This window comes from Cyprinus carpio, chromosome A10 (genome assembly GCF_018340385.1).
Source record: "Cyprinus carpio isolate SPL01 chromosome A10, ASM1834038v1, whole genome shotgun sequence".
Taxonomy (NCBI): Eukaryota; Metazoa; Chordata; class Actinopteri; order Cypriniformes; family Cyprinidae; genus Cyprinus; species Cyprinus carpio.
This window is the reverse complement of record NC_056581.1, coordinates 11,410,830-11,434,830: the sequence shown is the minus strand read 5'-3', so window position 1 is coordinate 11,434,830 and position 24,001 is coordinate 11,410,830. Positions and strand designations below refer to the sequence as shown.

Below are 24,001 nucleotides of genomic sequence, written 5' to 3'. Positions count from 1 at the left end.
GTCGCAAAAATATTTATTTAAAAATAAATTCTCACAAAATCAAGAAAAGAATGGATAATGCATACTTGTTTGTTTTTACCCTGAAGACTGACATGATCTGAAAGTGATTTGGTCAGGTCTATTCGTTATAGCCACACACGTCACCTAAGTCCTCACAGATGGTAAATTTTTTAAAGTACCTCGCGGTCAGAGTGTGTGGCAGTCAGCAGAAAACTTTAGGTACTTCAGCTCTCCAGAGAGACATTAGGACTGTGATAAACAGCCGAGTTTCAATCATTTACAGCAGCAAGAGGCAAAGGGTGGGAAGGAAAAAGAGCAAGGGAGGAGGACAGAAAGACATTGCTCTACGAAGCCAGAGCAATAAGTGAGGTCATTATGTTTCGAAAAAAAAAAAATTTACCTAGTGATCTGAATTTATCTCAATCTTAGTAAGAAACAATATTATTTCCTTCGACAATCCATCAATTCATCAAAATATTTAAAATCAACTCATTATCACTTCAATAATGGACATAAAATAAGTAAAAAAAAGTCTGAGACCACTATTTGCATTACATACACTCAGAAATAAAAGTTCCAAAAGTTTTTACTTTCAAGTATGCATTATATTTTTAGCATTTACATACAAAACTTGCATGTAACACAACAAACAAATGTGTGCTACAAAACACCAGCCCACCTGAGTCTGCCGTCTTCAGCTGCCGCTCCTCCAGGGATGATCTTTGTGATGAAGATCCCAGGATCATCGCCAATGTGAGGGTTATCTGTACCACCTGCTATACTAAACCCCAACCCTGAGTTACCCTGAGGAGACACACACACACACAGAGGAATATATGAAAGATGGACTGGCCCCTTTATTAGACCTTTGCCTCAGTGAAAAGAGCCTGAATAACAGAACCACAATAGAATGAACGAAAAGAGAGATGCGAGAGAACATTATTTTTGTAGGAAGTGCACTTTGCTACCCATGACTCATCAGTGTTTACAGTTTGGCACGGCATGGGCCTCTGAGCAGCGCAAACTCACAAATCAAAACCTGTCACAACCGTGGGCTATAGCCACATTTAACATCTCTGAGACGTAAATAGGCTAACAGGCTAATATTTTGAAGTGACGTGTTTATGATGGGACTCTCCAGGGTGCTGCCTTGGTATAATACACAGGCTTTTAAGCTTTAAACAAAGTGGATCATGAGGAGAATTCATCTTTGCTGATTAGAGATGTTCCCTGGCTATGTTGAGAGGTGGTATCTGCTTAATAGAACAGCAAAGTTATGAAAAGTCAATACCAAAACTTTAGCATAAGGGTGGAGGTTTGGTTTTAAAGTGAAAGAAAGAGAGAAATGGGTGACAATAACAGATCAGCCCCTAGCAGCAGAGTTATCACCTCTGCTTGTATCCAATTTTCTAGCTTGTAATCTCAGTTGAGTCTGCAGAAGCCCCTGAATGTACACTCTCAGCCTCCTGGCTCCAGGGTCGGGCAAATCTGCGCTCCCTCTGGTAGTTGACCTTTGCTATTGTCCGTGCTCTACGTCTAGTCATGTGGATCCGATTACAGCTGCCAGAATGTCATCTGCAGCCGTCTAATTCTCTCTTTCTTTTCCTCTCTCACACTGCCTCTACTGTGCACCCCAGGCTTTCACTTGCAAATAAAGCATATACAGTGGCCCAGTTAAGAGGGCTCTGTAAAATCTGGCTAAATGAAAGCTTCAGTAATAGTTTCTAAAGAGTTTGTATATATAATGCATTATAAAAGTATTCTTATCTTTACAACAATGCATTCATAAAGAAGTATACATGGAAATCAATATATAAGTGTTTGCATGAATAAATATATTTATATATAATTCTGACACATTTCAATAACTAAATATTCATGATTACACTTCAAAGAGTAAGATCAGCACCTAATTTTGTTTAGTTATGTTCAGTTTATCATGAGCTACTGGTGCCACCATAAATTTCTTAATAAATATGAATTACTTATATTTAATGACATTATAATGAAGTATAAGTTAATTGTATAAAACAATAGTTTTATAATAATTTGAAGAAAACATTTTAGATGAAGTACTGCATTGACAGGCGACTTAATATTATGGTCAGGCAAATTCCCTTTTTTGAGAGCTTTTCCACATAGTGACTAGACAAATCTAAAAAGCAATCATCATTAACGCAAATGATCTCACATTTAAAGTCTTTACTAATCACAAACTAAGCTCATTCTGTGACTGGTCAAGTTTGATGATTATGTTTCAAGATAATGGCAAGGCAAGCTGTGAATGACTGGATTATCAGGCAGAAGAATCCACACAAGCATAAAATATGACGTGCTCAACTCAACTCTGAGTCTACATATCTACAGTATGGATGTGTACTGTGTGAGAGAGAGAAAGAGACAGACACTTACCCGCTCTAATGTAATCTCTTCAAATTCATATTCAATTTCTGTCCCATTTACCTATTGGAGGGGAAAGAAAAAATCCCATTAGATATGTTCACAGATGCAATTCAAAGAGGGTATTAATCACATGAAATATCTAACTGTAATGCCACAATGACATCCTAAACCGGCAGCAGCTAAATGATGTGGAAAGAGGTTCATAACAGTTCAAAACATTTTGTGAGAGCTTAAGGACTAAATTGAAACCTATCATGAGATAAATGATATGTCAAATAACTTCTTAAAACCATCAGCATTCAACTGATTCTCCTTGAATGAATCAGGAACGGGGCTTTCATACATCTTCAGCAGACATCTATTCAGCTCACCGCATTAGCTGTAATTGTCTAAATCTGAGTTCGGACACTATAATCCATAATCATTTACCTGCTTGTACAATGGGACCAGGCCTCTGGAGCAGACATGCTGGCTTAAGCAGGCCTTAAGATGAATTCATACTGAACGTACAGCTAGAAATGGCAATGAAAGACAACTAATCCAATTTCAAGTTCAATTTCAAATGAAGGTCATCTTCATGCTTGATTGGAGACATTCATCTTAATTATTCTTTAATAAGTGAAGCAAATGTAAGTGCTTTAAGGCGCTCTAATTCATGTTAAAGAGCTTTTCAAGCAGTATGGCTGCTCTCATGTTCATTTTTTGAGCATACAAAAATGCTCCACAGTCGACTGTTTCAGAAGACCTGTCTACAATGTACACAAAAGTACTAAAATGTTCCTGGTCTAACTGTGATTAACTATGATATCAATAATTATTATTTTATTATAGTTACATATTATATATTATTATCTATAGTTTTATATATAGTTCAAAAGTCTGTGAGATATTTTAAAGTTTTTCGGGAAGATTTTGCCAGACATTACACATGGCTCCTTTAATGTAGCTTTTATTTGAGAGTATATTATTTTAACAAGGCAGCATTTATTTGACCTTTTGTAAGGTATTACAGTTGTATCGTTTAATTTTACTACAATTTAAAATACTGTAACTGTACATGCTTGAGAAACGTGTATGTTGTTTGTTGTTTCAAATTTGTATATACAACTCAAAATGTAATTTTTGTGAAGGGGAGTATTAAGTGCACTCTATTGAAACGACTATGCAGTTTCTCGTTTTGTAGTCATGTTTTTACAATGCATTTATTTTAAGAGTGTAAAAGTGTTATATTGTGATTTTTTTATACAATTTAAAATACTGTAACTGTAGCAGAAACGTGTTTTTTTATTAAAGAGAAACGTGTAGCTTGTTTTTATTTTTATTTTATTTTTTGTTGTATTGTGTTGTGAACAATGAAATTTTTTGTTTATGTTTTTAGATTGTTTTTCAGCTTTTGCATTTACAGTGAGTGTGCATGTTTCACATTTTGACTCTTTTAATACTGAGGGGAGTATTTCAGACATCTGGAGAAAGAGAAACAGTCATTCATGGCTAATTGAAACCCAGTGAACAAGCTCATTTATGCCTCAGCCACCTCAGCTGTTCAACAGAGAGAAAGTGAGAGAGAGATAGCTGAATACTGTCTCACTGCTCTCCTCAGAGCGACATGACCTTTCATTTACAGCATCAGTTGGAAGTCTCTAGACTACACCCGCTCTTAAACATGAGGACCAAACAGATGTCAAGAGCACAGAGCCGAACGGGGAGCATCTCACTCCACAACATTTCTCAAATGAATTCATTTGTTGAATTCTGGATGACACTCATCAGTCATGCAGGAAGATTCAGTAACATATTTAGTTGGTCCAGAGTCAACACCATGATGAATTACTTAAGGGGGCATCTGGAATCCTGGATCGGGCACAAATTACCCCAAATGCTAAATGCTAAAATTTGTGGTTCTCTTCATACATGATAAGCAATTTCATATGACTTCTTACTGATACAGTGGTGTGAACATCACTATAGAGTAATAAGAGTAAATATCAAGTTCAAACTCCCAATCACTTTACTTTAAAAAAAACATGTAATATAGAAACTCATTGTCAGTGGATGCAGACACAGGGTTTCTCAAAGAACACTACCAGCCAAGAAGAACGCCTAAATCATGCTATGCAACTGCTCGAATAGTTTCACAATTAATATAATGAAACAGTTTGGTCAAATACAACATCTGATATGTCCATTATTTTATTGTCGGATTCAAAATGTTCTTTATTCACAGTGCACACAAGTGCTTCTTTTTGATGCTAACTACTCTCTGCAGTTTCATCACCCCGTGTGCGAGTGCTCTTCATCTGGATATGCACACCCTGAATAGGGCTACAAACACAATCAGGGAGATAATTGATGGATCTGATAACTGATGGATGAGCATGAGAAACCAATAAGACAGAGTAAATGAGATCATTAACAACAGCAGCACTCATTAGAATAGAACAACTCCCCTTATCAACCGACTTAAGACATTGATAATCACACGCACTTCATCTGGTCATGGAGAACTTTTCTTTAGGTTAGGAAAAACATGGCCTTTCCATCTTCCCCCTGAAGAAATGACCCAATTACTGGGCTTTGAGTGGCATTAGCATTCTGAGCCGCATGGTGTTGCAAATGTGAGACGCTGGGGACCGGGGGAGAGTGCAGCTGCAGAGGGGACGGTGGGAGGGGAGTTTACCATGCAGCATCCGGGGTGTAAAAGCACACATTAAACTGGTGAGTCACTGCAAATGTGGCACCAAACAAACTCGCGAATGTACGATGTGCTTGACCGCGTTCATCCACACAGCTTGTGCAAACGATGCAGAGCGGGTCATGTTTCCATGACGACTGTTTGACTACAATGCAGGAACTGGGCACTTTTAAGCAGTAGCATTCCCTTTAGAGTTTAGGCTGATGGGATGGCATATTTTTAAACCCATTGCAGTGATTAAACAGGAAATATCCCTTGGGCCGCGACATAATAAGACTCAGTTTCCTCAAACCACACCCACGTGGACTAATTAGCACTACGAACTAACCACTGTTATTCCTGACAGCTAATGAAAAAAGGCACTGTTTAAAGTAGGCAGAAAAGGTCATTTTGCTGAAGCTAGGCGGATGTTATTTAACAGCTACACTGACTCAGTAATGCTTTATTAATCTTGTCATCCCCCTTGATTATCTTTAGCACTCGTTCTAGATTAGCTCTGTTCCCACTACAGTTACAAAGGGAGCACAGTGGAGGTTTCATAATTAACAGCACTTAACCAGATTTCTCAACAGGTCTAAAACTAGGCAACAGTGGGTTGAGATTGAAACTGTAGTGTCTACTGAATATTCATTGTTTGTGCATATTCCAATTGCAGTATTTTAACTCCATTTCAAAATGAGTGAATTGTCTTTTCATCTATCGTCTACATATGTAGCTACTTTCTAAAGCAGCATCATGGACCTACACAAATGTTCTTTTTTAGACTCAGTTTAATGTTAGCATGTTGCTAAGCTAACAATGCAATAGTCTAAAAAGCACACAAAATGCACAAGCAAATACTCAGTAAAACAGTGCATTTGTTTTCACTTGAGATAATCTATTAATATTTGGTGACATTAAATAAAAGACGACTTCAATTAGATTTTTCGAAAGAAAACAAATAAGAAGTGCTCATCAAGGCTGAATCAATTTAATCAAAAACACAGTAATATTGAGAAATATTATTACTATTTAAAATAACTGTTTTCTATTTTAATATACTTGTATGTTATTTATTCCTGTAATGGTTTAATGCTCAATAAACATTTCTACTTATTATTAAGGTTGAAAACAGTATAGCTGCTTAATATCTTTGTGCATTTTTTTCAGGATTCTTTGATGAATAGAAAGTTCAAAAAAAGCACCATTTATTTGAAATATAATTATTTTATAACATACATGTTTTCACTGTCACTTCTGATCTAATGTATTCTTGCTGAAAAAAAAAATATTATTATGTGTAGTGTATTACGTCTAAAATAAATGCTGCCTTTGATTTTGCTAAAAGAGAAACTGTATCTTACAAATAACTACTCAGCAATATCCTACATTATATTTTCACAACCTTTTTGGAAAGACTGTTTATTTTGACAACTTTGCAACCTAGCCTACTGAATGTTTCTTTTGCATCAAATTAAATACAGAATCTTCTCTGACTAAGGTCTACTGCACTCCTTTATGTACCTTATTACATCTGACAGCTTCACACACTTTTGCATTTCTTCAACATCCTCCAGAAGCATCAACAGATGCATGGAGACATTTCTCTTGTTTTTCATCACTCCAAAGAAAAATCAGTCTTTTGAGCTTGATTTTCAACTAGCCTTGACAATTCCTTTATAAACAGCACAAAGCCCACGTAGCATTTAACCTGAGGTAAATCTGCACTAAAGCAACCAAGGTTCCTTTTAATAAACTGAATAGATGATACTGTGCAGGGTAAGTGAATGTGTGTGGGATAAATGTATTGCATAAATACACGCATAATGAGCTTGATTTGGTCCATTCCTCTGCCTTTACTGCAGCACCTCTCTCATTTGTCTATGGGGTCATGTCGAGTCTTTATCTCCACATAGACGACTTGATAACTATTTTACAATGTGATGTTTTTTTTAATGAGTTAATACGATGTGTGGTCCACCCCTAAATAAAATCATCACAGATTGTAAACAGATTGTATGAAAACAAAACTCCCAAAACTAGATTGAAAGATTGATAGATTGAAGATTAAGTATGTAAATGCAGCATATGGTAATTCCCAGTGAAGTCATATCAAACATTTTAGGTTTATAGCACCATTAATATTGTAGTAATGACTTTTCTCAAGTTCTCAGCTAAAATAATAAAAAAAAAGGTCAGTGAATCTGTTCTACTTTAGAGATTTGCATTTTGGGAGCACAGAACACACACACACGCACTTGTGTTTATAGGCTAAACTCAGAGTGAACACCTGCTTTACTGGAGCAATACATCAGTGTTTTCTTTTCCCGGAACTCCATCTTCTCTTGCTTATTCTCTTGTATTAGGATATTAGGAGAAGGTCTTTCAGAGACAGATTGCTGCTTAAAGCAGCTCATAATCATCGTAATCTCACACATATTCCAACACATGTCCACAATGGGCTTTAAAATGAGAACAGCAGGAAAAAGAAGGGAGAAAAGCAATTAAACCATCTTAACAGCATTAGGTGTGTTGCTGGATTCTTGATGTCATGGTCAATCTTGCGTTGTTGACGGAATTACACTGCTTTGACTAAAACACGGCACATCCACAGTCATCTGGATATGCCTCATTGTTAATATTTCATTACTGAGATGCAGGCAGGGAAACAAGAAATAAATGAAATTATCCTCAGTGAACGTGCAGGGTGTGTGTAAGAGGTATATTCAACGGAGGAGATTCTTCTAATGAAACAGAGCAATAGAGGGATATTTTCCCTGATGTAACAGAGGAAGAGACCTTTTAAATCTTCATTTAATCTCATTGCTGTTTAGGAGAAACAACTGAGTGATTAAAATGATATTATTTGTGATTTATCTTTCCTATAGGCTAAACAAACAAGCGGAAGCAGAACAAAAAAGAATGTTCTAGGTTGTTCATAAATGGCTGGCCATTTCTTTACGTGGCCAAATGACTTCATTGCCAAAACAAGGAAAAGCACAGACGATTATTTTGATTAGTTTGCAAGGAGACAGACAAAACCTGACTGAAGGTTGACTGACGGTCAAGCTGTGTTGTTAGTTTGTCTGTGTCTGCAAACTCTATGCACTTCTTGCTGAGTGCTTATCGCTTTGAGTTGGTGTCTGATTCAACACTGCTCTCCCCCTCTGTGTTCTTTCATTCACTTCAATCACCTGTTCTGTCATATGCTCAAATTCGTGATGTTTCTTCTGCATATACCTACCTCCTTCACTCTGATCTAAAACATAGCGAACAGGCAGCGACTTTCTAAGGCAGCATACTAACTGAAATGGCATCTCATAATCAACTGATTTGGGATTCTCTAAGTAGGTATCAAGCAAAATATGTTTATTTGATCCAATTCCTGTTTTAAACCATTCATCAAATCTCTCTCATATGCCCCGCCAAAAAAAAAAAAAACAGTTGACTCCATACATTTATATTTTAAACCCCTAAAAGAAAAGCCTGTGCTAATCTAAACCCGCTGATAATCACTGGCCTCCTTATCTGGTTGATTTATGAAAAGTCATCAATCATTGAATATGTTGATATTATTTGCGCACAGTGATAAATGACACAAAATTTATAAAAAGCAAAAAAAGGATGTCAAACCCCTTTGCCACTAAGCCTGTGTGGCACTGATCTGATCAACTGGGTGATCTGCAATGTCACAGCAGTACATAATATTATGAACATGCAATAAATAAATGAAAAATCAAAACTCACGTATGGTACAGATTCCAAAGTGTCCGTGTTGACAATAATTGGGGCAGGACTTGCCTGTGAAAAGAGAAAAAGGGAAGGCGAGAGGGATAGACGGAGAGGAAAACAGAAAGAGATAAAGATCAGAGTGGATTGGAGATGCGTGAACTGGCCTAGATTTTAATAAGGGATCCAGCAGAGCATGATGGGCACTGCTGAGCTCACAGATGCCATGATCAAGAACACAACTTCAAAATGACAGTTGACAGCAACACTCACTGTAATGGAACACAACGTATTTACACACACACAGATCGATTAAATGAAGGATGGAAAACATGGCATCATTTAGGAGTATGATCATTGCTTAAAAAAAAAAGTTCTTATGATTGTTGAAAATGTTTATATCTCTCCCTGTTTCTCTCTGGTGCTATTTTACTAGCTTCTGATGACAACACAAAGTCATGTATTTCTCCCACACAGCAGCGAGGCCAGAAATCTCGGTAGGTGGATGTCTTTTCTGTACCTTCTCTGTAATTTTATTGAGTGTTGTAAAGTGGAACCCCTTCATTTACCTTTATTAGAAAATATTAGCTCATTTTACGCATCATAATGTTCTGCTGCACAATTCACTGTGCAATAACTGCATACTTAAGCAAAAATTTCCCTTTATTGTAATAATGATATCTGTGGTGCTGGAGGCAAGAATAAATCATGTGAACTACTGCAGAACAAAACCTGACAAATACATTTTTCAAACTATATATAAGAAATATTATGAGTCGCAGACACAATTATTTTTTTATAATTAAAAACTATTATTATTTGAATGGGTAAATATGCAGTCAATTTGGGTGGACCTTATATGACCTCAAATATGAACCATATGAACCAAATTCAGATATAAGTGACAAAGACATCTGAAACATTAAAAAATATTTCTATTTCAATAAATGTTGTTCTTTTGAATGTTCTATTCTTCAAAGAATCCACATTAAAAAATAATAATAATAAAAATAAAAATTGGTATCAGGGTTAATATGGTTAAATATTAAGCAGAACAACTGTTTCATAATTGATATGAATAAATTAATGTTTCTTGAGCACCAAATCAGCATTTTAGAATGATTTCTGAAGGATCATGTGACACTGAAGACTGGAGAAATCGCTGCTGAAAATTCAACTTTGTCACCACAGGAATACATAATTTAATGTATAATTATAACATTTTGATGTACTAACATTTCACATTTTAAAGATTTTTACAATATTTTTTCATCAAATAAATGCAGCCACAGTGAGCATAAGAGATCTCTTAAAAAAATAAATTAAAAAAAACCTATCGTGGCTAAAGATTCTGACACACAGACTTTCTCTATCATTCAGTAACGGGAAAAACAATGTCACCTGTCCTTCAGCTGAGCATTATTATTAATAGAAAAGGTTGAAACTAACAACAGCTAATATTGCATCTGAATACACCAAACAGTTCATCATATGCTTTGTCATTTTGCAGACAAACATGATACAGTAGGCTTTAGGGTTACGTACACACTGCGGGCATCTCCCACACAAGGTGTTTTTGTAATGAATGACATCGTGGGATCAACAACAGAAATTTGCCATCTAGCTGGAGCTATTATCTACTGATGAGGTCCATCACGGCGAGGCAGACAAACATTAAAGAGATAAAAGAGATAATTGCAGCGTTATCTCAAAATATGACAGTTTAATGGTCAGAAATAAAAAAGCAAACAGAACGTAATTGAGCAAAAGCTAAGTTTAATGTCTCCCTGGATGACAAAGAGCAATATTGGCCATTTCAGAAAGTGAGTCATAAAGAGGGCATCCTCTGAGACACATACTGTACACCCAGAGAGATGACTCCAATTTTCAACTAGGATGACACTGCTAAACTACTAGTCGTAAATGTGAAGACAGCTCTTGCATATTGCAGATTTCGGTTTCTATTAAATAATCATGAATATTATGTTGTTATTCTGAGCTATATAATGCTAAAGCCATATTTTAATTTGAATCTGTCTTTGTAAAAACATTACATGCTCCCACTAGGTTGTACAATAAATAAATATGACTGCATTCTTTAATATGCAAATGATATGCAGATTTATTTTAGATTAACATCAGACATCAAGTGCATCAGCACTCTGTCTGACACTATGTTATTAACTCTATGGATGTGGGTGTCTATGAACTTTTCTGCAGAGATAAATATAAAAACCGTGACTGATTATCACTGAAGAGCATAGATGACATCAAGAATTGATGAGTCATTTTTCTATTTATGAGGCTTTGGAGTATTTGATAACCTCACAATGAAACTGAATATGGTTCAGAGTAATTTAAGATTAAAAAGTTAACGATGCGATGCATCGATATTAAAAAAGTGTACATCGGCTACAAGTTGGCATTTGTATCACAATGTATCGTTTCTAACATATTTGCATCTGTAAAAATTAAAGTCCAAAAACCTTGCTTGAAATAACCTAACAAATCAATCGGGGCTAAAGCGGTTCCATAAACGACTATTTCAATTCATGTAATCTCACTAATTTGTGCACACTTATTCTTAAGCAGCCGTTAATGTCAATCATGGATCAAATCGATCCACCATGGCAAACAATTTTTGTGGCAAACTAAATTTGTGCTGTTTAATGCATTTGAGACGTTTTGTTATCCTCAGTGCATAACTGACATTTCACAGGTACAGTATATCACAATCATAAAATCAGTAGCCTACTAACAGTTCACAATTAAATCCATAGCCTACCTTTTCTTGTAACCCGATAAAATCAATCCATGGTGATGAACGTCATCGGAGATGTTTAATCCACAAGCATTCTGAGCATTATTCCCATTTGCTGTCGTTCACATCAATCCACAGCATTATTCCCATTTGCTGTCGTTCTTTTAGATTAGGCTATTTCATACAATATAAAAGCACTTATGCTACGTCTAGCATTCTTTTACGTTACTGAGCATAGCAAATAAATTGGTATCCACTCATGTTTATCTTTTTGTCTGCTTGTTATGATCCAAAAAAAAAAAAAACAGGCCATGATTACTAGATTTTATACATGTGTTACTATAACGATTTTGTAAATGGTGATCAGCAACCAAATATTGATAATGTGTTAGTTACTGCTTTTTGCCTTGGTGTGACTTCTCACTTCTCAACAGTAGCTGCTTCATATGTATCTTTAATGCATCGAGATGCATATCGCATCGGCCTTGTTATGGAGATCCACAGCCCTAGTAAACATACCTGGCAATAAAGCTCTTTCTGATTCTTCTGATTTCTGATTCTTATATATATATATCAGAATTGTAATATCCTGGTGATATCTTGTGTGAAATAAGACAGTGAGGGCTGAAACATACAAACTGTAAACCCTTGGATATTTCCACATAAAATGGGTTTATTCATTGCTTAGTTTGTCATCAAAGAGAACTGGAATGGCAATGCTGCATCAAGGGCAGTGGGTTGCTGGAATAACACATCTCTTCATCTAAGTTCTACAGCTAATGAGAACTAGACTGTAGGAAGCTGAGAGGAGAGTCAACAGTGAGAGGGTACCAGGGGCCTCATTTATAACCATTGTGTATGCACAAAATGGGCATAGAAATATACAGTACATACACAATTTTCCATGCACATATCAGGATTTACAAATAAACTATGTACACACTGTACAGACACTCTAGACCAGTGGTCGCCAACCCGTCGATCGTGATCAACGGGTAGATCTTTATCACTGTCCCAGTAGATCCCGAAAATAACAGTAAAATAAGTACAAAAATGCATTGCATTTCTCCATTCTTTGTACTGTATTTTTCTGTTATTTTCAGGATCTATTGGGGCCAGGCCTACCATAGTGAACTAGAGTCATGAATGCTATAGCCTGCTGTGGCTTGTAAGGTAAATAGAAACACTGGTAATGATGGTCACTGCTGAGGGAAATGTTGTCCGGCCTTACATGTTTGTGCTGAACTCAGACCCTGAACCGGCGACAACAGGAGACAACCAACCACCTCCTCAAACGCGCTTACAACAGGATGTTTTAGAATTGTAATTAATTTTTTTTTTTTAAACACAGAATGCAGTAAGCTACGCAACTGTTGCTTTCCTACTGATACAGTAAGTTGACGTTAGCATCACGTTAGCATTGAATAACCATTTACAAACTTTAATTTCATAATGTAACATAAAATGTGTGAGAAGTTTACTTACAGGTTGCGGATTTGAGGTCAGACCCAACAATGTAGGGACAGCAGCATCTTTGAGGAGTAGCTTCTTTGAAAACACGGCATTGAACTGTGCCTGATTGATGAAGCAGTCACTTGTGAAATGTGCAGAACAGACGGTTAAGTTCGAACTAAATTGCTGTGGTATTTCCGAATTAATGAACATTAGCCATTGGTCTCTTATATTAATGTTGTTCGGAAGCCTGTGCAATGATGTAGTTTCTAGGGCTGGTCCGAATATCATTTTTTGAACTTTGAAGCTTCGATAGTAATCAACACCGAATATTCGAAGCTTCGGAAGGAGGGGGCTGAACATATTCTTCTCTCTAACACTGTGTCTACACTGGACGCAAGCGGCGCAGTGGAACAAAATAGAATAGAACCTGTTATGCTGTCTACACTGGATGCGGCACATGCGGCTGATAATTCCCGACAGTAAACTGCTGCTGCGTTAAATTTATGACGTACTGACACAAATTTCAAATGATTTTCAACGGTTGCTTTGTCGCGTCCAGTGTAGACAGATTTTAGCTGTTGCGGTGCGACACAACAACTGTCGTGTTCGATGTAGACACGGTGTAATAAAGGCAGGAATCTCTGTGTGTCTGCCTGTCTGTTTGCATTTTTATTATGACATCACGTGTGTCGATTGGATGCGTGGCGGGTGTGTTGCTGCGGACCCAAGGGAGTGCAGTGTTGCATTTTGGTGCAATATGGACAAGCTACACGTTCAGAATGAATAAACTTTTAATAAACTACAGAACAGTGTGGGCCAGAAACTGCAGATTTCATGTTATGAGAAAATATTTTTAGCGAGAACAATGACCAATGATGCGCACTTACTTCAACATTATGGTAAACACTGCTGGATTCAGTGGTCGAACGGTCCGATAATAAATTACGATACCAGAACGATAATAGCTTACTGTACAACCGCAGCTGCACGGAGGTGTTGATGTCGTGTGAATGCATCTCCACAATATTATGAAAAATACCACTGTATCTGAAGGACACAACTTGAAGAAAACTGTAAGATTTGCATGTTTCCTTTTTTAAATACTTTGTCAGTGACGCGCCAAGTCAGACAATTGTACTGTATTTACACTGCAATACATAAGTAGTCCGTTTCCACTAAAAATAGCTAAAAGATGTTCATCTTAGCAGCAAAACTGCATACATTTTATTTGATTTGAAATGTTTAAAACAATTAAAATATTATTTGGCCAGTGGAAATGAATGAGATTAACTCTAATTTAAAAACTTTATCTGAGAATTATTTTATACCCTTTTGTTTTTATGGATATTTTGATATATTTATTTTAAAACATAACAATAATACCAAATGATTTTTAGCAATGTAATGTCATTGTCAAATGTCATTTATAGTCCGTATTTCACATTTCCACATGGTGTCATGTGGATGGGAATATGCATGGAAATGATAGGCAGATGAGGTTATACATAGTAAAACTAGGTGTTGTAAGCTCCATATATGGTGATTTCGGGGAGTAGATGGGGTGGAGATGCACGTACGCACAATCTTCCCCTGACTGGGATTTATAAAGGGATGTTTTCACAGGTTCTGGCGTAAAATTTTTGTGCGTACGCAAAATCTAGCTTTTGTGCATATGTACACTTTTAGGATTAAATATATGGAGAGTTTAATAAATGAGGCCCAAGAGAATTAATATACAGGAAATAGAGAAGCTCAATGTACACAGACAGCATCTATTCTCAATGTAAATGCACACTGCAAAATAGCAAGTACTTAGTTAAAACCCTAGCTGGACAGAATGTAACGGATTTGAATAAATCTGTGTAGAAAAAGTGTTTCAACAGGCACACAGACTCTTTGTTGATGTGTTCATTAATTCACTCTCTAGAGTAGACACAATCGGCTGAAGTGGCCATTGCCCATTTCTAGTGTTATCTGTGTGGAAGTGCTTGCAAACGCTCTGATGCAGAGCACGACCGGCCTCTTTCAGCCAGCCAGTACTCACGTGGCCCAGCTGAGCACAGAGGTGATGCCATTACATAATCTGCACACACAGCTATCAATCAACATTAAGGGATAAAAAATAATTTATGTGTGTACACAGTAAAAATGGTAAGGCGTGGTATTGAATGGAACAGCATATCATAGTAAACCATGGTGTTTTTAAGACTAAAGATGCAAGAAAGAGATAAGATGCTGTGTCTGAATCCACATTTAATATGAATAGTGTGTGTGTGTGTGTGTGTGTGTGTGTGTGTGTGTGTGTGTGTGTGTGTGTGTGTGTGTGTGTGTGTGTGTGTGTGTGTGTGTGTGTGTGTGGTGTAGCACAGACCGGCTCTGCAGTGTTTGGGAAAGAAAGCACAAACACAAGCATCTTAAGGGCTTATTGTGGAACCAAACTGGGGCAGACTTTCTGCTTCAAGCATCTTCATGCCTCTGCAGAGTTGGGAAAAGTCTTGGTAAACAAAAGTGTCTGTTTTCAACACATCAGCATTTTAGGCAGGGCTCTCAATTTGGTCGCACATGTGACCTAATTTCTCAATGGTGCGACTAAAAAAAATCAGAGGTCACACCGGTGCGACCAGCCATTTGAGGGGAAAAAAAAGTCTCTGCGACTCTGAAAGTCTCCCTGTGGTTAAACAACAGACACTAGAGCCCTGCATTTCAGCCCGAGCTCGACGGCCCCGACACCCCTCGAGATAATTTTCACGTCATAGTTCAGACGCAGGCCAGGCCTCCCACCTGTTTTACTTCTCCTAACTTTTATATTTTAGTCATCCATCAATTAGTGAAAAAAAAATTGCCGCGCTGGTGGAAACAACACGAGACCGTGCTACTGCGACTGTCAAGAGCGGCTCGACTGTGTTTAGTGTCCCGCAGCAGGAGCACAGAAGAACAGTTCTCCATTCAAATACAGGCAATAGGCTCAAGCTTGCCGTAAAGCACCGGCAAAAGTAATTACCATAAATGTGACAGGGGGAAATAGTAAGGAGATATTTAAATTATTTAATAAAAAACAACTGTTTTCTGAGTCTGTGTCGCAAGAATGAAGTTGCTGATCCTGACTCGCCATCTCATTAGACGCGCCTTTAGAGAGAAATGCATCTTTACGGATTATGATTAGAATGAAAGAGTTTTTTTTTCCCGATTTGTTTTATTTCATTAAGTGATCATTTAAAGCTTTCTATAGATATATTTATCACGTTTGTAAGGCATGTTTTCACTGAGTTTTGGTTCATTTTTGTACTCCTGTTAAAGACAAGACGCAGAAAGCGCTTTCTTTATTTTATAAAAAAGCATTTTCTTTATTTTGTACCATGTTTGTTATTTTTTGTTGGTATTGTGTTTTGTTGATATTGTGAGTGCATTTGAATTTATGTATGATGTTTTAATTTTAAATTTATGAGCAAAAATGATGGCGTATCTACTGAAAAGCATCTCTACTGTCCTGAAGCATCTCCGCACAAACTATTGGATATAGCGCACATTTATCTGGGTCTAACGTTTAAACATTGTTATAGGCTTGAACTGTTTTATATCTATAGATTTTAATTTAGGTGAGTTGTGATGATTTGAAAAGGCTAAATTGATCAAACATAGGCTCACTGTCTAACACTGGCCGCTTGGTCATTACTTATATTTAACAAACAAAAAATGCTCCAAACATTTTTCTAAATTAAATTAATAATAAAAAAAAAGAAACAAAATATAATCACTTTGCTATTACATACAAAACTGAACTATTTTAACAGCTGAGACAGTAGTATAAGCTGTTTAGGGACTGTTTAGCGGTTCAAATCAGACACTAGAGCATCCGTTCATTCAGACACAGTGGAAGATCTGATAAGAATCAGTGTAGAGGGGCCAAGTCTGGAAGACTTTGATGAGAGAGAGTGTGGCCAGCTGGTTTAGCCAAGGCCAAAGATCAAGAAGGCCAAACTACAGGAGTTGGCCATCCGAGGGGCATGTGACTGTAATTGAGAATAGTCCATAAGACATTGAGCCATGAGATTTTCAGTTTGAAGCTCTTAAAACACTTAATTTAGATTTTATTTATCTTGAGATGTTTTAAGTTTAAATTTCATCTCAGTGAAGCACTTTACGCACCAACACTTTTTCAGTAAGTTACCTTTCTTGTAGAATTGTGCTTCAAATAAAGAAGTTTATGTTGACCAGACTTAGTTAATCATTTACAAGTCAATATTGCCTATATGGACAGCGATTTAAAAAAAAGTGAACTTGTAAAACAAAGTTAAATGCGATGCGGTCGAAAATTTGGGTGCACCTAACTTTTGTGCTGCTGTACCTAAGAAAAAAAATTTAGGTGCACCAGTGCAACCAGTGCAAAAAGTTAGTCTACAGCCCTGTTAGGGCACGTAAGGTGCAGGCTAATACAAGACCAAGAAAGTGCCTGAGTTTAAACCCAGAGTCTATGCTACATTATGTATCTTAAAACATCACATCCAACTTCTCTAATACGTTTCTAGCTAGTGGGGGTCTTTTGAGACATATTTTATCATTGTGTTTTGTGCAGATGTTTATGAGATCCAAACAGGCTTGTCGCCTCAAAAATGCATGTGAAGTGCATTGCAATTCAGGCAAAACATGATTAATACAATGCGGCATATGTAGGAACCCATCAATACCAAGGTTAATTGTGTGTTAATATGCACAGTGGAATAATTACAGTTGTCCTTATGAATGCTAGCAATTCACCCTAGCTATGAGAACTGCACTTCGGTGAATAAAATTGCATGAGTGATGAATGGAAACTTGAATTAAACTACTCATCAAACATTTCTAAATCGATTTGTCGTATGTCACATTACCAGATTAAAAATATGCTCTATTGAAACAAAAGGACTTGTCATGAGCATTTAAAAATAGAACTGAATGAAGATAAATAACTACAGTATCCTGTCCATTTTGCCCTTTGGAAAACAGTATGACAGCAAATGGTATTATATACCACAGAAGAGAAAGTAACTAATTAGTCTACATAGTTTGCACTTTGCTTATCCAATGTTACATATGATGATAAATAATGATTGGTCTGCAGATGTGTAATGTGCTGCTCAAAGAGGTCCTGCAATAGTGTTCAGAGCCTCTGCTCTTGTCCCACTTTACTGCTCTCAATAATTCAGGCCACAGAAACTATACATAGAGCTACCACACCACCGTCAATAATGCACAAGAAGAAAAAGTCAACAACAACAGCCTTACTTGAACATCATAGAGACAGCAACTTAAAGAAGTATCCAAGTTGACTATAAAGGGTTGGTAAAGATATTACCAAGACGCAATGTACACAAATGCATATTCTGGGGTTTTTAAGTAACAGTAAAGCTATTTCTAATGCTATAAAATATTTTAATTTCATATAAATGCTGCTCATCTGAACTTTCTATTCATCAAAGAGAGCAAAAAAAACAACAACAACAAAAAAACAGCACAACTGTTTTCAACACTGATGATAATAAATGTTTCAAAATCAGCACATTAGAATAATTTTCATATAAATAAGGATCATGTGACACTGAAGACTGGAATAATGGCTGCTGACAATACATCCAAATAATAATAATAATAATTATTATTATTATTATAAAACTGACTAAATATTAATATACAAATTAGTGTGTGCTGGTATACACACAGAAACCACACAAATAAATAAACAAGCAAGATATACAAAAGAGATATACATTCATTTGCCATTGGTTCTATATTGAGACAACTGGCTAGTAGCATCCCTTGATGACGTTCTCTGAAAAGATGATCAAAGGTCTAACCATGTCCAGTCAACGGTTTGAGCTGAAATATGATAGAAAAGCACTCTTAGTCTGCACACAGCATCTCCTTTGCCATATATATCACACTGGATCACCAGTGATGAGAAGTGTGGAGGTGTTTTCATGTAGAGACAGGTGATGGATGCGGAGCCACATGGTCATTTCTCACAAGCCTTACCGTGTCTGCCATTACATTATCAATCACAGGACCAATTTCCATATTTCAGTGGTATATTCTATCTATACTGGTACTGCCATGCACTTCAGCTGAGAAATGGGTCAAAACAAATGATAATCTACCGATCAGCAGGCAGAAAAATCCTCCACTGCTATTTATGTACTGTATATTAAGACAAATCACAAAATAAGTGTCACATGCACTGGATGACTTTAGCTGTAACACAGGAAATACCAAAAGAGAGCTCCACTTTTGCTAAACTAGATAATCCTGGAGTTTAATAAACACAGATAATGCAAGAGGAGAGTGCGCACACACACATAAACACTTAAACAGAGGGTCTTTGGAGTGCAGCATCCAGCTGTGTTAGTGCACTCTGGGGTGTGATGCATTGGCCTGATCTAGGGCGTTTAGCTGGATCTGTCTCGCTCACGAACAAACAGATTACGTTATCATCACTGCTGTAGTATTTGTGATCTGAGAGCCATGTTGTATAGAACTGTTCATGCGATGCAAAGTTATATCAGCACACCCAGCGACAAGAACAACAAGCATGTCAGAACAGGGGCTCCAGCGGTAATACATGCTTACAGAAGAGCAAAACGCACTTAGGAGAACAGCTACAGCAACATATACAACAACCATTCAACTATATATATAAAAAAAAAACCTCTGATACCGGATATTAAACAACCATCATCATTCAAAAGCAAAATAGTCTCGGTCCAGCTAGCATTTTACAGTTTCCATTACTTTTTCAGTTGTCAGTTTGTGATTACTGGATAAAGATTAAATATACACCATTCAAAAGTTTTTTTTCAAAAACTTTTATAGTGAAATATTATTAAAGTTTTTTTTTTATTTTACTAAATTATAAAATGTAATTTATCCCTGTGATGGAAAGCAGCCATTACGCCACTCTTTAGTGTCACATGATCCTTGAGAAATCATTCTACTTTGCCATTGTTCAAGAAATATTTCTTATTATTATCGATGTTGAAAACAGTTTTGCTGCATTAATATATATATAAAAAAAAAAAACTCCAACTCCAACATTAAATTCTATGAATTATCCATGATTTTTTCATTCGCTTTCGCATTCGCTTCATTTGCTTTTCTTACTTCTAGCCCTCATATCTGACTACCCATCATGCACCTGTCAGCTTGTGCCCCTGGTACCTAGCCCAGATGGCAGCGGTTACCTGGTACGGCTCGTGCCAGCTGTGCGGATGGCAGCCATACTCCGTCCACAGATCGCAGCTCCCCCCTTTGGCTTGGAGTGTGCCGCGGCTGGGACTCCTCCAGGAGCTCTCAGAGCGTGAAGCTGTGAGTTTGGCCCTCTGACGGGGCAGGATGGACATGGACGGAGAGTGCGAGGGCTGGTAGTTGTATCCGTGCTGAGGTTCATGCTGCCAGCTGCAAGAGCAGGGAGCCTCGCCCCCTCCACGATCTCCCAAACGGCCGTGCATCTCCACACAGCAGCTATGCTGCTTGCTCAGGTAAGCCGTCATCCCAAATGCACGTTCCTCTCCTCCTCTTGCCCTGTGTGTTTCACCTCCCTGTCTCTGGGTTTGCATTCAGAGGATGCAGCTGTGGTGAGCGGCACTACTCTGGGCGCTATCTGAGCAGTGTGCTCTCAACAGTGAGAGAGCAAGTGAGAGGGCTCTGTGTGTGTGTGCGCGTCAGAGAGAGAGGGAGAGAGTGTGAGAGAGAAGCTAGCTACTTGTAGACACTAGGCATGTTTTAGTTAAGAAACAACAGGAAGATAGCAAGAGAGAGAGCACAAGACGGAATAAGACAAGAAAGAGTAGACGAGTGTGTTTGTGTGTGTATTTGAAAAAAGCTCTGTCAATTGATGATTCAACTGGCGGTGTGTCTTGACAGCATCTCTGCTCAAGGCAGAAGCAATCAAACCCTGAACAGCTGGGGACTGAGCTGCCTTAACCCCAAACTCCCCAAACAGACAGACAGATGTCTAACTGACAGCTGCACTTTTTCAACTTGATAAAATCATTCAAATGATCTCTTGCAGCAAGCTCAAAGTACATGAAAAGCTTGCAGCTATGCAGAGATATAAGCCACATAGCCTGAAGGCAGACAGAAATGCATAAGCAGTACAAATTGAACTAATAAGTTTTCTAAATCCTTAGTATTTGAAAAATCACTAGAACAGTGTGTTTATATTTAATCATATTAATAATCAAACAATAACAGAGTTAATTAGCCTAACTCTTTTCAAGATTTCCAAGCAATGCAGAAAAACAGGCACATTAATGGCCCTGTCCCAAATAGCACACTTGATGTGGACCTGCAGTCCTATGGCCTTTCCTTATGTACATCAGTGAAGTCGACAAGACCATAGAGCATCCCATTTGTCACTTTAGTCTCAGAAGGGTGCTCACGAGCACCACCTTTGTGCCTGCAATGCAGACTTTTTCAGAGCAGGAATGGTGTGGACTTCACAGCAGAACATTTCCCAACAGACTTAGATTTTGTCCCTAAACCAAAGTGGGTTAAACTTTATTTTAAGGTCCAATTCCCACTATTAACAAACCATTAACTACAAATTTAAATTAAACTGAATTAAAAATAATTTAACTAATTTATGTTAATTTTACTAAAGAAAGAAAGAAAGAAAATTCTTATAAACTACTGAAGTTGCTGTTGAACAATAGCTTCAGTTTTAATATGATTTAATTATTATTATTCATAATAATAGAACACACATATTTTAAATGTCTATTATTATTTATACAACATATAATTTTATTATTTATAAATTATTATTTAATGAATTTAAGCAATTTCTCAGCAAAAGCTTTCAGCAACTTTAAAGGAAAAACTCCATTTGAAATAATGTTTAAATAATGAAAAAGATTGCCTGTTATTTGCATTTTAAGAATGTACTAAACTTTTTAAATTTTGTAATCCATAATTCAGCAGCAGACACAAAACTGTGCATGGAACAGCAGAGCTATAGCCTGTAGCTTGTGGATCACTGAGCCTCATTAATTCAATAAGATTTCTATTTATAACCAACCTAGTCACATTTAATCAAAACAAGGGGCTTTATGCTCAGCAACTGATGCTCAACTGCTTAAGTTAAACCATCCAGCTACATCAAAATTCAGTCCCAGAGTGCTGTGCTGACTGTCTGCTCAACCATTGTACATTAACCCCACCTACTGGCCAATAGCACACAGTACAGCTGTGAAAAAAAAACAAAAAACAAGCCAATTTATCTTCAAAGAAGCATTTCCAGTGCTTAATATTTGTTTAGGATTCAGTCTTTTAGCTGTTGGTTTATACTCCCATCTGGGGGTGAGTTTACATACAGTAGATAAAAATGAATAAAACACACTTTAGTTTTTTTTTGGGGTTTTTTGTGATTTGTTCAGAATGTGTGGCTGTGTAGGCATTCCAAGTGTCTAAATGCCAGTTAATCATACAATATTTTGTACAATTAACCATCCCTATGGAGCGTTCAATTAATCTGATCCTACAGTTAAGCAGGTTTCTCTCCTCGCCCATTCCAATTAAATTCTTGTGACATTTTATATCCCACCTGCAGGGCACACAAACACCATCAAGCTCTACTAATGGGATTGAACAGAATGTGAATGTATGGTAAAGGGATGATGGTAAAGGACTGCCATCTAAAATTTGTGTCTTTTTGACTTTCTTTGTATGGAAATGAGTGGCCAGGATATTCTTCAAATGGGCTATAAATGAATCATATTTCATGACCTCTAAAGCCAAGTGATCATCATTATTCACAGAAAACCTCCACTGCAGCCAAATATGAGGCATCAGACTACCAAAACAATACTTTTTTTTAACACAAAATTGCATTGAAAATGCAAAATAACCTATTGTATTTAAAGATGATAATCTGATACCATTTACATGCAATATGCTGATGTCATGTGACTCCAGTGTAGCATGCAGCAGTTAAAAATACAAAAATTAAAAAATACAAGGTAGTGCCATGGACACTTAGCCAGCCCCGTACTCTGTAAATAGTAAACTAGTATTCCATTGCTAACAAGGCCAATTGGAGGACAGAATTATAATTAGGATAATTAGGATAGAATTATAATGCATGAATAATGTATACTTGAAATTTGTGAGAGAAGTCAGTTAAGAAGTGGCTAAATCATCCAGTGAGGAAATGTCAGCCATTTCTAATTCTCAATAGTGTTGTGCATATCCTATTACACTTTTAACATGATGACAAACACCACTTATTACTGTCAATGCTCGAAATGATGACAGCCTCAGGATGTGTGTGTGTGAGTTGTATGCTACGTGTCAATGCCAAAGGCTAGTCATAGATGCCAGCAAGCTGTGATTCCACGTCACCGAGATAAACCCATGTATAATACTGTTGAAAATGTCATAATGCTGTCAAATTAATTTTCCCACCTTTCAACAGACAGACCATCAAGTGACAGGTGGTCAACCCTGACATTCACACACATTACAGGGCCCACTCAATCAGCTACACTCACAAGGGTGAGGGAACATGGCATCTATGTGGATGTTATATTAACAGAAATCACTGTATATGTAATACACACTGAAAACAACCAGTACACGACAAGCCATCTTAGTTGACACATATTTCCTACTGTTTACTCACATAAATGCAGATGAAAAGATCAAAAGGGTCAAAATACTTATGTCTATTAAATGTTAAAAAAATATATTCATATTATACATGTATAAGAGGAATTATATACTAATTACATCCATTTTATAATTATACAGTATATAATATATATATATATAAATTAGATTTAATGAATAACTGAAACAACAATAAAAATTATAATATTAATTTAATTTACTAATTAAATGTTTTTTTAATTATTATAATGATTAAATATTATTTTATTTCTTTATTTTATGATAGCACAAATATTATGCAGTTTTATATTTATTTGTATATTTGTGACAAACCAAAATATAAA

The 24,001-nt window shown here is 36.7% G+C and overlaps 1 protein-coding gene across 5 annotated transcripts in view; it reads right to left on the bottom strand.

Annotated features, from left to right (window-relative positions):
* The window catches only part of LOC109097198 (disks large homolog 2-like), a 206,903-nt gene that overhangs the window by 51,274 nt on the left and 131,628 nt on the right, over window positions 1-24,001 (bottom strand). For all 5 annotated transcript variants that reach the window (XR_006161001.1, XM_042765209.1, XM_042765210.1 and 2 more), the window contains 3 exons: window positions 8,822-8,875; window positions 2,413-2,463; window positions 680-804 (listed from right to left, as the gene is read on the bottom strand). Coding sequence is in view for 4 of the 5 variants with exons in the window: in XM_042765209.1 (XP_042621143.1) it covers window positions 680-804; window positions 2,413-2,463; window positions 8,822-8,875 (230 nt within the window). In the remaining variant the exon portion in view is untranslated. The remainder of the gene's footprint in view (window positions 1-679; window positions 805-2,412; window positions 2,464-8,821; window positions 8,876-24,001) is intronic.